Genomic DNA, 18,016 nt, shown 5'->3' on the forward strand with positions numbered 1-18,016 from the left:
TTCGCATTATGGGATCGATCATTGTCATGCTGTAAAATAACTTTATTATGCCTTTCGTTGTATTGCGGCCGTTTGTCTCTCAATGCTTGGCTCAAACGCATTAATTGAGTTCGATTACGATCGCCTGTGATTGTTTCAGTTGGTTTTAACGACTCATAATATACTACGCCGAGCTGGTTTTACTAAATACTGAGCATGACCCTGCATATTCGGTTTGGCCGTCGACGTAAAAGCTTCAATTTTTCATCTCCAGTCACAATATGATGCAGAATTCCCTTCCGTCTTTGCCTTGAAGGTAGCTGTTCACAAGCATACAAAGCCGTTCAACATATCTTGGCTTCAACTCGTACAGCATCCAATTTTCTTGTTTCTGAAGCATCCCCATGACTTTCAGACATTTTGAAATTGCTTGTTACGTCACTCCCTAAGATCCTGCCAATTCTTGTTGCGTTTGACACGAGTCTTGATCAAGTAGTGCCTTCAATCCTGCATCTTCGAAAACCTTCTCTCTTCCACCGTCATGCTGGTCATCGACACGTCAAAAAAATCACCGTTCTCGAAGCGTTCAAACCTCTCTCGCCACGTTGTTCCAGTAAAAGCGGTCTTACGATAGGTATTTCAGAGCATTCGATGAGCCTTAGCCGCGGATTTCTTCATATTGAAGCAGATAATAGAAACCTTCCGCAAATGACGAGAATTTGGCTCGAAAGCTGACATTGTTAATCGTGAATAACTGATGTAGACACAAATCGACCAATATTTCGTTGGCGTTATGTTTACAAATACCTAAGCTCATTGTATGACATCTACGATCTATTTTCCTCGAATACCACTTACCGCTGCGGTCATCTATTGCAAAACGGCGGAAGTACACCTAATAACATGAAATTTATGAACACAGATATTCATTGAATCATATGCCAGTGTGATATTTTTCAGGCATCTACATGTAATGGAAGAACCGTTTTTGGAAAAAAAATAACAAATTTGTCTTGTTTTCGAAATCAAATGGTATAAACGAAATAAATGACCTATTTATTTTTATTTCTTCAATAAACATCATAAAGAATCCTTTTAATTTCTGAATTGGAAAATACTATCATACATCAATTCAAAAAATAAACAATGTTTTGTTCAAATCGTGAAGTGGGTAGAATTTAATCAAATTTTATTGAATAAGCGTGAAGAATATCTGGAATTCTTTCACCTACAAATTGCCATCAGTTTCTGCCATATCATTTACGCCTATACTCAAAAATGTTTCCTAAAAATAGATCGCACAAACCGTTTATCATCATCAAGATTAATTTGATCGAAGACATTCTTCACTTTTGGAAACCCTTCGAAAGGGAAAAATATTATTACACAATCACTCTCGAATGATTATTCTCGTAACAACTTCTCACGCATAGTAGCTCCGTCAGCATCACGAAAAGTCATTCATCATCGACAGGTGAAAGAAGCGGTGATAACAAACCCTCCTGCAGGGGATGCAAAAACTCAGAGGACGAGGTGGAGTAAAAACTGTAATTCCACCTTTGATGATGCTTATATAGCTTTATATCAACATGGTGAAGGAATTATTAAAGCAATCTATTCAAGGAAGGTGCGTACGAAAAGACAAACATTTATCTGTATCTATCTCTGTTCAATGTTAATGTTGATGTAGATACTTGAGTGTTAAGGTGGAAGTTTACCCTGTATTCCGTATATTGCTCTCAGTTTTCGACAGGAAAACTCGCCCAACAAGATAAGCCTAGCTACACAACTGGAAAAATTCACTATTTCATTCCCCCAAGATACCCATTCAGAACCGGTTTCAATCTAAGCGAGTGCGAACAATGTCAACCACCTAGACATTACCCTAAAACATCTGCGGTATTGCATTTTCAATTGAGATAAGTGATGTGAGCGAAGCTGCTATGTACATGCGTTGAGAGGGAGTTTTCTTTTTAAGCGTCCCTTTACGTTGCCTTTACGATAGCAATATTAATATTGCCAAAGACACACTACAGAATCGTACTTGACTATTCGCAAGGAATAGATTAATAAATTTTGAAATATAATTGTCATTGAATTCGAACGAACCACTGAATTTATGGATCACAAAAACAATTCGATTTAATTCCTTGTGAAAATAGGACGAATCATTTTTCCAGGGTGATTCATCGGCGAATAGGCAGCGAGTCAGAATAACCTATAGTACTCGTAGAAGGGTCTATCTTTCTTTCTTATCAAGGTATAGAGTGTTTTATTGATTTTGTCAATTTCTGCAATTACTCATAACTTTCAAACCAACGTTCATTCTCTGCAATAACTCCTTCATATATATCATACTCATATACAGGATGGCCATATATCATACAATGTCATTCAAAGTTGATTTTCAGGTGATTTTGACCCTCATCCAATTTTCTTTGGGTCGGATCTATAGTGAATGCAATTCATCAAAAACTGCTGTTCATAAAATAGTCAAGAGACGCGAATACGATTATTTTAAATTTGAATATCAAGCCTTGCAAAACTTATATCGTAATGATATCAAAATAAAGTTCGATTCTGTAATTTGTTTCAACGGAACAAATGACAAATCCAACAATGGTGATTTCTCGCGAGAAGATTGAGAATGTATTGGAAGGTATTCAAGAAGACGAAATGAGCAAATGTGTAAGAAGTATGGGTTCCAGATCCGTTAAGTGCATTTTACAAAATGGTGGACATTTCGAACACTTACTTCATTCATTTTCATTTACTTTCAAATAATCATTCGATTTTTCTTTTATTAAATGATAATTCGTTTAATTATTATGAATTGAAATATGTAAATTATTATTACTTGTTTCTTGATTTGATTCTGATATGTTCCATTTAGTTCAAGATGAGTAAGTTGATTTTCTCATCGAAATGTATTGCATGTTGTCAATTAAACTAAAGGTACCCAAATGTAATACAGATCCGACCCAAAGAAATTTGGATAAGGGTCAAAATCACCTGAATATCTAGTTTGAATGACATTCTATGATATATCGTTGAATTTAGCGTTAAAAGTTATTTTGCAAGTGTCATAAAATATGCAGGTCCGCATTGAAAAAAATGAGGTTGAGGGTGGTCTAGAGAGTACGAAACGTTGGATACGAAATCTGATTACGTAAAATTGAGGATATTTTACTGTCGAATAAAAACTTCCTGTAACATTATTTGATAATATTTGGAATAAAGTGGGAAAAAAAGAAAAATCAAAATGACAGAATTTACTTTTCTTATGATATCTCAATAACCGGCCCTGATAATCTCGATTTGTTTGAACTGCTTGACAATGCTTCTATGAATGCAACTTTTTCTCTATTTGTTCGACCTTCTAACTCTTATGGTTTAAAAGTTACCAATACAATCCCATTGAAAAAGTGGCCACCCTGTATAGCAACTCAATTTTTTTCAGGTCCGGCCTAGGAAAAATTGATAAATGAAATTTAATCCGAAAAAATCCACTGCACATCAACATTTCTTGAATTCGATATGATATTCGAATGGATAAGAAAAAACTAAAGGGCGCAAGGCATTTCTCAAACTTCCGTATGTGATTTTAATACTATCAGTCAGTTTACTCAATTTCCCAAACGTTTGCTTGCAACCTTCTCTGTATCCAAGACCATTCACTAACTTTGTGGCCCGTCTCTGCAATCTAAAGATATCATCACTACAGGCACAATTTCCCCATACCAATACACAATATTTCAGCCTGGACTCAAGTAATGCATAATAATTCGTTTTTAGAACTGCACCAGAGAGACATCAATTCCTCCACATGAGCCATCCAAGTAAGCACAGAATCGAAACTCACAATAAGAAATCTAACCGAGTACACTATATCGCCGTCCTGGCCTCAATTTCTCAAGCTCAAAATCAGTAGCATCAGACACTTAATCAGGAAAATATATATCAAGAACAGCGAAGGTCCTAATGTGGACCCTTGGGGTACACCAAATTTCATTGATTTCAATTCCGAATACGACAAAATTACAGATATTGTAACCAAATAATACAGCACTCGTTCTCCGAACATATAAAATGAAGGCGAAAATGGCAAAATATCCCACCTACGAGCGATCAATCTAAAAGAGCGTTTTATTCACGAACAAATACGACGTAGGCTGCGAAGGGAATGCCTTCTCTCAAATCCTTCAAGATTTCCGCCTGCTGGAAGGGCCGAATCCCGAGAGACAAATCGGCAACACCGCCAGCGATTTGTCCCAGTAGACCTGAACGGGAAGAAGTACTTGACTAACACACTTCGATATGTAAATTATGAGTTGTCTCCCTAGGGATCTCCCTCATTTTCCGAACGCTTCCAACTGATGCTTCAGTTTCTAGAGGATTCTCAACGATCCGACGATTTTCTGCAATGGTACATTTTCCGCTTCATTTTGTTTCTTTTCACTACATCTCGAAAGGTGCTGAAATTCTTTTGTTAGGGAAACGGTGTGAGTTTTTCACGACTATATAAGAAATATCATATTGACGAAAAGCGTCCGACATCGTCAATATTACTAAATCAATATCGATATCGAGCAATATTTTGACAGCTATATAAATTAACCTCTTATTTAAATTTTTGCGTTTTCATTGTCTATTTTGAAGCATATTGTGATTTATCGAGGAGTTCTAAACCAATTTTCAATACGGTAACCCAAGGGTACCTGCCATATACACCCTTTATATCAAAGTCAACATATTGAGTTCGTCGTAGAGCGGCTTCATGAATGTTATTATTTTGAAATGAAGCCAGTTTATCAACGGCTTCGATTTGAAACGAGTTTTCTGAAAATGCCAAGACGTAAATTAACAAACGCTGAGGCTAATAGGGCTATCGGAATGCTACAGAGTGGTTGTTGTAGCGGAAAGGCTCCAAGTCAGCCAAAGTGTGATATCTCGACTTTGGAATAGATTCAGGGAGACAGGTTCCGTGTTCGAAAGACCAAGGCTTGGTGGGCAACGAAAAACAACACCTGCTCAGGATCGTTTCATCACCGTTTCGGCGAGAAGAAACCCTACACCTACGTATAGAATGCTACGGAATACCTTTCACAATGCAGATGGGGTCCAAGTTTCAATCGAAACCATCAGACGACGTTTGAGAGAGGTGAATCTAGGTTTTAGACGTTTATTAAGAGGAGTTCCATTAACACGTGACCATAAGCGTCAAAGACTGGAATCGGCAAGGCAACATATCAATGGGAACGATCATTGGCGTAGTGTCCTTTTCACTGATGAATCCAGATATGGACAATTTTCAGATTTTCGAAGAATAAGGGTAAGGACAATCCCACGCATACTCCATAATCGTCGCTATGTCCAAGAAGTCCATCCATTCCGAGGGGGTAGTGTTATATGGTATGGGCCGGGATATGTTTCAACGGCTGCACAGATCAACACATTTGTCCTGGGAATATGACCGCCTTACACTATAGGGAGCATATTATTGACAACGTTGTGCCAAATTTTCACGCTGCTATTGGTGGAACTTTTCAATTTCTAGACAATAACGCAAGACCACACCGTGCAGCCATATAGTTGAGAATGCGCGCGAGGAGCTTGGTATTTCACTTTACCAATACCTCTGCACTCACCAGATTTGAATTGTATAGAACATGCATTGGATATGCTCCAAAGAAGATTAGATAATCATCAACCTACCTCAGAATCCTTAAATGATCTGAGAGAGCTTCTGCCCCGTTTATGGAACCAAATTTCTCAAGAAATGTTCAACAACCTCGTGTGCAGTATGCAAAGAAAATGTCAAGCTGTTATTGATGCCCGTGGAGGCCATACATTGTATTGATAGTCTTAAAATGTTTGAATTCTCTGAGAATAAAATTTCGTTATTTTACTCGATTTTTCTTAACCACCCTGTATACGCTGCAGTCCTACAAGGTGAAATTAATTATATTTACTGCAACTTGAAATCATATCAATATGAATTTTCATCATAAAAATCTCATTTAAACTATATTTTTTGCAATTTAAATCAATATCCCTAACTAATGTGAAGCAGTTTATTTATATTATAGAGAATCCACAGAATCCAGATATACCAACCATAAGGTTTTCTGTAGATGATAATTTAACATATGCTCAGTCTATTTGTTTTGAATTTATTTTCAGTATGCAAATCATCTGTCAATATATAGATATGAATTCCTGTTGACTATTTATTAGTTTTCAAAATCTAACATCTCGATTTGAAGAACTATCAATGATGCTGCTAAGTAATGTACACTAAACTTCTTATGATAAAATTAATGAACGAAGGATGAAAATTAAACGTAAGGACGTAGAAAGAAAAAATTATTTCTCACACTTGACTCGTGTTATATAAGGTTATGGTACATCTGACAGTTTCAAAGACGAAATGGAAACGCCACTACAACGATTGTGCAGAAATATAAATACTCCTGAGGATGCCACCCACATAAAAGTTTTATTGGACAATGGTGCTAACTATCTTCTAGCTGACATGAATGGCATAACACCCGCCATGTACATTTGCAATTCGAACGGTAATTGAAAACAAAACACATTTTTAAACTATCAATTTATATTTTTGTTTTTTCTCAGTTCGATTTTTTCAAAACAGGGAACAGATTTTGAAGATAAATAATAATAACTTTATTTATTTCGAAACATGATTGTGCTTATATTTGAAAAAATATTCATTTTCAGACGAAAAACACGTTGGTTTCACCTCCACTCAAATCTGGCTGGAACACAACAGATTTGATAGGAAATAAAACTGTAAACACTAAAATTTCTACTCTAATTTTCGTCATTTTATTTCAAGAAATTTTTCCATTGATATTGAAAAGATTTTAGATTCCGTTTATCCGTTGTTATTTGTTAAGGAAGAAAACCAAAAATTCAAGTAGCTCATAAGTATTATTAATATAAAAAATTCTGAGGGAAATATATTTTCATGTTCACTATTTATTTATTCAACGAGATTTGAATTTGTCGAAATTTGATTTCTTAATCGTGAACCAGAATGTTTTGAAAATTATCAACATGATCTAATGCAGAACGACAATTTTTTCAGAATATTTTCGGATTCTACACTTCTTGAAAGGTTAAGATCAACATTCAATGGATGGTTGAATCTTTTTTTTTCCAGATAAATGAACCGAATACACCTACTCATATTTTTTCTTCTACCAATGAACTTCAAAAAAAATATCAACAGTTCGAATCTAATGGAACAATAATAAAAAATATAGAAGCCTGGTATGAGAAAATTAAAATTGAATATCTGGAATTCATTCAGTATAGTTCACTCCCAAGAAATTTTATTTTCAATTATGAAAATAATAAAAATATTAGTTGATGAATTGAAACCAATTATGTTAACCTCTAAATTGAAGTTTGACAAAAACCAGCTGATAACGAACTGAACGATGTAAAATTATAAGGAATATTTTGTTTGTTTTGTTTGAGAGGCGACCTCTAACGGATTTTTTTAATTAACCGGAAGTAAAATGATTTATTTTGAGTGTTATTTCAGATTATTTCGAAATGATACCGCACACTTCATAAGGTAAAGTAGCCTCCTGTAAAATTAGTTGAATATTTGATATTTTTTAGTCCAAGTAATTACAACCAAAAAGGTCAGAAGTCAACATTTTTTGAATATACTAGATTTGACGCTAGAGGCCCCTGAAAACTCTCATTTGTTCTCGATTCTTAAACAATAATATTCGTGATCCTGAATAATCACACTATTTTGTGTAATCAATAATATGAGATACTATTAAAAGCATTGTCCTTTGTTTTTGTAAGATTTGGTCAATTATACTTTGTGTCCCAGCTATTTGCAATGTTTTAAGTTCAACTATTCCAGAATGGTTACAAATGCTTTAGCGATCAACAATCAAAAATTGTTTATGAATCCTCTTCTACATCTTATTCTAAATCACACTCAAAATAATATACGGATTGTTTCTTCCAAAAGGAAGCGGAGGTCATATCCTAAATTTTTCGTATAGAATAGTAATTTACGTAACAAGTCCGGAAAATAGGTTTTTTTTGGACGAATAGACAAAATTCCAGGACGAGCGTAAGCTCGTCCTGGAAGTCTGTGAGTCCAAAAAAACCATTTCCGGGCGTGTTACGTACAATATTTTTTCGGCAACCATGTAAAATAACACTATCGCTGCTGCTTTCCATATTTTATTGCGATTGCGATCAAAAAACATGCAAATTTTTGACAACTAATTTCATATGAACTGTCAGCCGTTATCTCGGTTGCTATGGATTCTATGATTCTTTTCCGGCCTAGTCCAGGAAGTACGTACTTTCCGGACTAGGCCGGGAAATGCTACTTTCTCAGAGAAAAAGCGTCCGGGAAGTGCTCACTTCCCGGACGGTTGACGAAAAAATATTTTTCGAATATCTGAATTTCAAAAATAAGAAATTTCAACAATAGGTGATCAGAGCTTAAGTACCGGTGAAACAACTTAAAAAAATGAAAAAACCTTCATCAAATTTGCCAACGTTTCGTTTATTGATTCTCCATCAGGGCTCTTCATCAGGTTTTATAGATCTCTCCACCAAATTTCATCTTAGACTCCTTTAGAACATAAAATAGTCTCTGAAATTTTTAGAAGGCATAATTGGGCACTGGGAAATTCGTAAAGGTAACTCACGAACTCACATCAACAACATCTATTATGCCCCTTTTTCTCTTATTAGGATTAGGTATTATAAGGTGAAAATTATTTAATAAATGTTTTGTCACAACAAAGTAGATTCCAAATGTGGGTAAAAGCGAACATTTTCCTCTCTATTGTGACAAAACATTTATTGAATAATTTTCGGACAGTTGTTTGTTATGCCTCAATATTAAAGTTTCATTAATGAGGTTGAAATCTGAACCCAAAATCCATACAATATTCACACCGAACTAATTCTTTCCAGATGAAACCCTGTTCGACCACTTCCTGAACATCATCCCCGACATCAACATGGCCTTGAACCCGGACAAAGACACCGCCCTTCACATCACCGTACGGAGCGGCGTCAGATGCAGAGTACTGAAAGTACTTAAAAGGCGACCCAACGTCAACCGACAGAACAAGGAGGGCGATACTCCAGTGCACTTAGCCGTATCCGTAACGCGTCACAGACTCCTGGAGGACCTCGTCGAGCACGGCGGCGACATCAACGCCCATTGCAATTTCAAACTCACCCCCTTGCACCTAGTTGGCAAAACTGGCTGCACGGATGTTCTCTTCTCCGTCCTCAAATGCAACCCTAACCTCAACCAGCCAGACTTGAACGGACACACGCCACTGATGTTCTTGCTCAAGTTTCACTACGGCCAAATCCATCTGATAACGGCGTTGATCGACCACGGCGCAGATCCCACCATCACCGACACCTTTGGATACAACTGCTTGCATTACATATCGTCCAGCAACAGGTACAGCTCCGATGTGTTGGACGAATTGACACGTCTTTTTATCGAGTGCGGCACAGATATAGACTATCAATTCTCCAATAGCCACATGTCGGCCTTACACATAGCTATAAACCTTGGGTACCGGATGATGACTTACATTCTGCTGAGGCATGGGGCGAGTCTGGAGCAGACCAATTTCTTAGACGACACGCCACTGGATAATGCCATCTGCAGCCGCGACACTCGTGTGACTTCAGAAGTCTTGTCCTTCATAGCTTTACGTGGAGAACCCTTGGAGAAGTTCCTATGCAAGAAGTACGATGACCTTGAGCCATTGATATCTCTGTACGACAAGTACCTGAAAGAACTTGACATTTTGAAACAATTACACGTGGGCGAACATGGTTTGACGCAGTATGATGTATTGACTGCCCCTATCAGAAAGATTGTTATTTACCTGAATCAAGGTGTCAACTTGGAGTACTTCGACTGTTTGAACCTAAGCGATTATCCGTGCTTATATCGCCTTCATATGTCACATAAGATCAAGGATGCGAAAAAGTATAGGGTGGCTGTGAGGACAGTTGACTGCTTTCTTGAAGACGTTTTCTCATTGCATCCTGTGCCTTTGCCAAGTGAGGTTGTCCACCAGATTACTCATACCCTAGGATTTTATGAGGTACTTAGATTGCACAGAGTGTTGTCTGTTCAAGCTGATCAACAAATGAAAAAAGATTTATCGATATTTGCTTCAGGATGTTAACTAATTTTAATCGACATATATACGGTTAATTCGAACGACGTATGCATGGATTAGAATCCATGTTTTCTTATTTATGATAACAGAATATTTTTGACAAAAAAATGACGATTCAGACAAAATTAAATAGTATCAACAATGATCAATATCAGATCTGTAAGACTTTTGCTAGATACTTCATTTCATACAGTAATTTACAGTAATGATTTCAATCAATAAGTGATCAATTCACTTAACTTCTTGATGGACTTTTGTCTTTAGTATTTTTCAGAAAGGATTGAGTAAATAATCTTTGCTGAGTGATCTATTGATTTGTCTTCCAAAATAAATTTCGTGTAAAGTTTTTGTTTAGATTATATGTTACTTTTCTGATGATGTGTAAATATTGTATGCCTTTTCTAATCTGATTCCCAAATTGTAATATAAGTGTTAATTATACTCTAGAAAATGTGGATCAGTGTAAATAGAAAATGAATTTTTTCAATAGATTAAATATTGGATTGTTAAAAAATACTAGAACAATTTGATGGCGAAATATATCGCTAAAAAGTAAAGATCTGATTTATGGTTAAAAAAAAAATGAAGATTTTTCAATTATTTCATTGCGGAAAATCAAGCATAAGAGATAATGGTTTATTTATGACATCTGAGATATTTTCAAAAATTAATAAAATATTGCAATACTTTCAAAAGAAATCCTCTGATTTTTTAAATACATGATATTTTACTTTTTCCTCCTAGGTACTTCTGTTATAATGTGTAATCAATATTTTGGCCATAAAACAAATTCAAATATTTTTGAACTCATGAGGCACATGTTAGAAATATTATATGTTTATAACTGTGAGTTGCTAAGTGTTTGTTAATCCTTGATTTTTTTAGTAAATAGTGTATTGTGTTGTATCCATTGGAATAAGTTATATACAAATATATCGAATATTTCGTAAAACTATTTCTTGTGAAATATTATACCGTCTAGATATATATAATTTTTAGCCATTTATTTGCTTGGCCTCACTATTCATTGCTTCATTAAACCTGAATTTAGGTTTTTCAATCAATCAATCAATTTAGCCAATTGAAGTCATCAACAAGAATTCTAGAATTATTTATGATATAAAAATATTTGAAATTTTACAGTTATTTATTGAATAATAGATATGATATCTTCGAAAATTTTCTTCTAGTATATCAATGTTTATATTCAATTCAATTGCTGTTCCATGTTGGATGAAAATGAATTATATCATTTTTGTTTTCACGAAATGTTTAATAAATAAACGTAATGAATGAACAATTTGCTGCCTGTTTAGAATTTTTGTTATATTCTTCTTCTTGGCTACCGGAAATTGGCATCACGCATGGCAAACTTCATTTTATTGACAGGGTTCCTAAATATTTAAATTATTATTATTATTCCTCACAAATGAGGAATATTCAAAAAAAAAATTTTTTTCTTGGAAGTTTGTAATGTAACAAAAGTACCTAGTGTGATCGATGAATTTTAAAACTCATTATTCATCAACGGAACAATTTGTTTATAGTTTGGAATTATAAAATAGAAATTCCGAAAAAGCTATTTATATCAATTCATTTCATACAATTCTTCTTCATTTTGGATTCAATTCATTAAAAATCATAACAAAATTCCCAGTCCGTGAAAACGATTCAGGTAGAAAAAAGAAGCAAATAGTAGCAACACAAAAATACACATGATTAAAATTTATAGTCAACATCTCAACATCTGTTAGGACTGTCAGAAACATCTAAATATTATTTGTATATCGTCCTATTCTGAAACAAGTATTCGATCAGTTCTTTGTTTTGTGGCTTTCACAAATTCAACACAATGATGATACCACATACGAAGGAAGCTAAGGCTCAAGAAAACAAGAAAATATGCAAAAATATCAAACGAATCATTTTCAAGGCGACCAAACAAAACGATCATGAACGTCTTAAAATACTACTTTCTAAAACCCAATTTGCAGATGTCCTGAACGACGATAATGAAACTCCACTGAATATTATCAGTAAAAGAATAAAAACACAACAACATATTGAAACGGCGAAAATTTTATTACGAAATGCTGCAGATCCACTGTGGCAAGATAATGATGGCATCACACCAGCCAAATATTTATTGTTGACGAAAGGTAGGTGGTATAATTCGGACAATATAATACGAAATCATACAGGGTGGTTCACCTCGATGGTCTATTAGTAGTTTATGGAAAACTGATCACAATTTTGTACAGAAAATTTGCATGTTTGGGTTCTTCCTTCCTAAAATATTTTCAAATCTAATAACTTCCAGTTATACCGGAAACAGATTACTACTTCCTTATTTCAAATGGCACACCCAGTATGTTTTTGCCTCATTGGATAGCTTTTTTGGTGACAATTTCAGTGCTATGCCATACCTTGGATTGAAACTAAACGGTTCATGAGTTAATGGGATTCTTATGAAATAAATGGTGGTGAAGAAGACTCACATTTTTTTTTAAATATTTCAGCAGGTTTTTTCGAATTAAATCTTCCTCCTTTTCGATTCTGCAAAGACGTAGTGTTATAAAACTGTTCGCGATTTGGACTATAACTGTACTGGGTGTTTATGAGAAGATCATGAACTTGGACAATTCAAATTCATCAAAACTCAAGATTACTATATCAGTATGAATGTATATTAAATTGAATGAAATATATTTATTAGATTTGTTCTCAATTAAATATTCAAATTTGAATATTTGGTATCCGATCTTTTTCCAAATTTTCGAATTTATAGTATGCAAAATATTCATTATTTTCTGTATTTACCTTCTGCAATCCAAGGTTTGGCAACTATTGCTCTCCTAGTGTATCCGTTGTTTCACGTCGTTTGGCGCGCTTTAAGTTTGTTTTCTGAATTTCTGATGTATTAAGTTATTCATCTCAATATATTCTGAGTTTATATAAAACGTTGATTCACTATGGGAAAAAGGGAAGTGCGTTTTTTGTGGAGAAACTCGCGAATTAAGTGAAATATCGTATGCGCGCTTCATGTCAAATTGGATAGTTGGTGGGGAAAAATCTGCTTACTGAAAATGACATAATATGCTCCCTCTATCTACATTTAATACTCTGAGGTTCAAACTAAAGATCATATATTGAAAACCGTTCGAAATAATCCTGGCTGTGCTTTTGCCTTCTTCCTTAAAAGTACTATCGTTTTTTTCTGGAAATAAGAAACGGAGAAGATATTTTCTTCATATGAATAATTATACAGAGTATGGTTCAGCGAAAAAATATATAGACATCTATAACACTTCATTCGATACGTTGTACAAAATATATCTCGACCAGAATCGTAAACCACCCTGTATATCCGAAACGACGAATGTTCTACCATTAGCTATAGAGTGATATTGAATGACCGTTATGCCCTCTATCACTCAATGAAATTATGACCATATCTTGACAAACAATTAAAAATGATAGAGAATAACAATCACTTCAACCTATCATATCTTCTTCAGATTCATCGCTCATCGACCATTTGTTGGAGTATCTATATGACGTGCAGGCATTCCTAGACCCAGACAAAAACACCGCTTTGCACATAGCTCTAGAGACTGGCGATAGACCAACATTTTCAAAACTCCTCAAGCTTCACGCCAATCCTAACATCAAGAACTCCTTAGGCAAAACCCCATTACACATGGCAGTATTAAGCTCTAATCACGACTGCCTGAAGGACATGATGAACAATGGAGGAGATATAAATCTACCAGGTCGAGAATACTTAACACCTTTACACATGGTGGTAAGAAAGAAGTGTATGAAGAGTTTGCAGACTGTTTTAGCCTTCAAGCCCAAAACAGATGTCACGAACACTCATCAATTGACTCCTTTGATGGAGCTTGTGCTATCCAACGATGATGCAGCATATCCTCTCATTTATGATTTGTTGGAGCATGGAGTTGATCTGGGACTTACTGATTCCAAAGGGTACAACTGCCTCCACCAGTGGGTTGATCGAATGCTTGATAACAATTTTGACGGTACCTTTACCTATTTGTTACGCCTATTCATTCAGTATGGTTTAGATATCAATGCGGTGACAAAGGAAAATGAGACAGCCTTACATATAGCAATTCGCAAGTGTGAAGAATCTATAGTGTTATCTCTGCTAAGATATGGAAGCGATTTGATGATCAAAAGTCAACATGGAACGGCTTTAGATACAGTTTTGATCAGACGACGTCACCCTCGTATTTTAGAGTGTTTGGTCAGCTATATTGCTCTGAATGGATGTTCTGATATTCAGGAATATTTATCTCTCAGACATTCCATAATGAGTATTAATTTATTGAAAACTATACTCAGTAAATGTCAAAAACAAATGGAGCTTTACAAAACAATAGCTATAACCACAAACTTATCACTCTATGATTTCATAACCATGAGCATAGAAACTATAGCTCGTCGTATACCGAATAATGTATTGAAAAATGATTTGGAAATAGAAATTGGACCTTACACGACATTTCATAGGATTGCAGATTTTAAATTACAAGATGTTCAAAGATGTCAAACGGCTTACTTACACGTTGGATTATTTTTGAGAAGTGTTTTTCGCCCATTCGTGGAAGAAGATGAATTTGCAATATTTATATCCGATAATATAGTTCCGTATTTTGGATATCACGAAGCCTTCAAATTGCATAGACGTTTGATTTTGTTTCTTGAGGAAGGCAGTCCCCAAGATTTGTTTGCCTGAATATATTTAATCGATTCTTGAGATTATATGAAAACATTGAGAGTAACACCTCATTTTTCATTTGTTTCGATAAAAGAAATTTTATTGAAAACTTTAATTGATATAGGAAAAAAAAATTCGCAAATAAGTAAATAATTTCATTATTCATTGATAAACATCAATATTCTTCACATTGTTGTTGTTTCAGTTTTGTACCCTTTGTTATATACAACTTAAAATTTTTTTTGGAGGACAAATAACCACTTTGAAGTATGTTATTCATAGTGGTCAATTTTTGTATATACTATAATGACAATATCATTATTTTTTGTGTTATTCACATTATTGATATCAATTTTTTATATCGATTTTTTTAGACAGATTTTGTGGATCTATATGATCCGTCAATAATTTTAATGGCTTCCAATTATTGAAAATTATATAATTTTATCCAATAACAGCTATGAATTTTATTTTAAAATTTGCATGGAAATTATTTAAATTTCGCAGTAGATCTTAAATGAGCATTCATGTTCTTATTTCATCCACTAATTACAATAAGTCTCGAGCCTAACTAATTAAAACATATACTATTCAAAATTGAAATTCATCAATATTTTCAGCTTAAAGAGTAATATAATGCATATTTTGCGATCAAACCTATTCCTCCAATTACTATCTAAGTCGGTAATTATACCTCACGTTCTGAAGAAAATTGTTTCACTTCCTAAGAAATCTGAAAATAAGATTTTAGGTGGAATATGAAAAGTACTAGTTGACCAATATCATTTCCACTACATCTTCTGATTAATTTTATGAATGTTTTCGATAGATGGCCTTAATAACAGACAGGACATTTCCTAAGTTCATCTACAACTCCTTTTGTGTTTTTTTGATTTCATGAAACGATCATTCCCTCATGTAGTTAATAATTCTTGCTAATAATTACAAGCTTTTTCTTCAAATGGGGGAGTTTTTAAACGATTTCATCCTTTATAGGATTCACTTTCGCTGAATAATAATCGCTGTTGATGTTCTGACTCCTTTGGAGGCAGTCACTGAATATTATACGTTGCGCATCCTCTATTACTGCTGCCATAACCTTGCCAGCTGACTATTGTGTATCTCCTCGCTTTGGATTCGGTTCATTATGTGCAGTCCACTAAGCTGACTGCCGATTGCACAGAGTGATGTCTGTTCAAGCTGATCAACAGATGAAAAAAGATTGATCGATATTTGCTTCAAGATGTTAACTAATTTTAATCGATATATATAAACGGTTAATTGGAACGACGTATGCATGGATTATAATCCATGTTTTCTTATTTATGATAACAGAATATTTTTGCCAAAAAAATGACGATTCTAACAAAATTAAATAGTAATAACAATGATCAATATCAGATCTTTAAGACTTTTGCTAGATACTTTATTCCATACAGTAATTTACAGTGATTTCAATTAATGAGTGATCAATTCACTTAACTTCTTGATGGACTTTTGTCTTTAGTATTTTTCAGAAAGGATTGAGTAAATAATCTTTGCTGAGTGATCTATTGATTTGTCTTCCATAATAAATTTCGTGTATAGTTTTTGTTCAGATTATATGTTACTATTCTGATGAGCTGTAAATATTTTAAGCTCTTTCTTCTGATCTGATTCACAAATTGTAATATAAGTGTGAATTATGCTCTAGAAAATGTAGATCAGTGTTATTAGAAAATGAATTTCTTCAATCGATTAAATATTGAAATGTTATAAAATACTAGAACATTTCGATGGCGAAATATAAAGATTTGTCAATAATTTCATTGTAGAATATCGAGCACAAGAGATAATGGTTTATTTAAGACATCTGAGATGTTTTCAACAATTAATACAATATTGCAATACTTCCAAAAAAAAATTCTTTGATTCTTTTAAATATACCATATTCTACTATTTTCTCCTATGTAGTTCTGTAATACTGTGTAATTAATATTTTGGCCATAAGACAAATTCAAATATTTTTGAACTCATGAGGCACCTGTTTGAAATATTATATGTTTATAACTGTGAGTTGCTAAGTGTATGTTAATCCTTGTTTTTTTTTTTGAATAGTGTATTGTGTTGTATCAATTGGAATAAGTAATATACAAATATATCGAATATTTCGTAAAACTATTTCTTGTGAAATATTATACCGTCTAGATATACAGGGTGTTTCCTAAACATGCGGCAAAAATTCAGGGGGTTGTTCCTTGGACTATTCTAAGAATATTTTGTCCGTTGATGATTTTTGAAAAACCTATTTGTTTCGAAGATACAGGGCGAACAACATTTTTCATATTTTTAAAATTAATAATAGTTTGAATAAAAATGCGTACCGCACTGTGTTTACTAAGTAGTTACAATTTATTTTTAAATTTGTTTAACAACATTCCAATTACTAAAAACGGCCAGTTTTTTGACTAAAAATTGCTAATACATCACAAAACGAATTCAAATGAAAACCGTGTTTAATCTGTATTCCTTTACCATTTGCACTTATCAATTTTTAGTAAAAAACTGGCCGTTTTTAGTAATTGGAATGTTGTTAAACAAATTTAAAAATAAATTGTACCTACTTAGTAAACACAGTGCGGTACGCATTTTTATTTAAACTATTATAAATTTTAAAAATATGAAAAATGTTGTTCGCCCTGTATCTTCGAAACAAACAGGTTTTTCAAAAATCATCAAGGAACAAAATATTCTCAGAATAGTCCAAGGAACAACCCCCTGAATTTTTGCCGCGTGTTTAGGAAACACCCTGTATATAATTTTTAGTCATTCATTTGCTTGGATTCACTATTCATTGATTCATTGTACCTGAATTTAGTTTTTTCAATCAATCAATCAATTTAGCCAATTAAATTTATCAACAAGAATTCTAGAATTATTTATGATATAAAAATATTTGAAATTTTACAGTTGTTTATTAAATAACAGATATGATATCCCCGAAAATTTTCTTTTAGTATATAATTTTTCATATTCATTTCAATTGCTGTTTCATGCTGGAAGAAAATAAATTATATGATTTTTGTTT

The 18,016-nt window shown here is 33.8% G+C and overlaps 3 protein-coding genes across 3 annotated transcripts in view; 2 read left to right on the forward strand and 1 right to left on the reverse strand.

The window, feature by feature from the left end:
- The window catches only part of LOC123671426 (neural cell adhesion molecule 2), a 412,137-nt gene that overhangs the window by 282,250 nt on the left and 111,871 nt on the right, over positions 1-18,016 (reverse strand). The gene's annotated exons all lie outside the window — the stretch shown is intronic.
- Positions 6,135-11,160, forward strand: LOC123671430 (ankyrin-3-like). Its single transcript, XM_045605283.1, has 2 exons — positions 6,135-6,557; positions 8,965-11,160. The coding sequence occupies exons 1-2, from the start codon at positions 6,410-6,412 to the stop codon at positions 10,209-10,211; spliced, it is 1,395 nt and encodes a 464-aa protein (XP_045461239.1). The 5' UTR covers positions 6,135-6,409; the 3' UTR covers positions 10,212-11,160.
- LOC123671428 (serine/threonine-protein phosphatase 6 regulatory ankyrin repeat subunit A-like) lies at positions 11,952-15,066 on the forward strand. Its single transcript, XM_045605281.1, has 2 exons — positions 11,952-12,364; positions 13,724-15,066. The coding sequence occupies exons 1-2, from the start codon at positions 12,058-12,060 to the stop codon at positions 14,965-14,967; spliced, it is 1,551 nt and encodes a 516-aa protein (XP_045461237.1). The 5' UTR covers positions 11,952-12,057; the 3' UTR covers positions 14,968-15,066.

The sequence above is a fragment of the Harmonia axyridis genome, chromosome 1, assembly GCF_914767665.1.
Source record: "Harmonia axyridis chromosome 1, icHarAxyr1.1, whole genome shotgun sequence".
NCBI classification, from domain to species: Eukaryota; Metazoa; Arthropoda; class Insecta; order Coleoptera; family Coccinellidae; genus Harmonia; species Harmonia axyridis.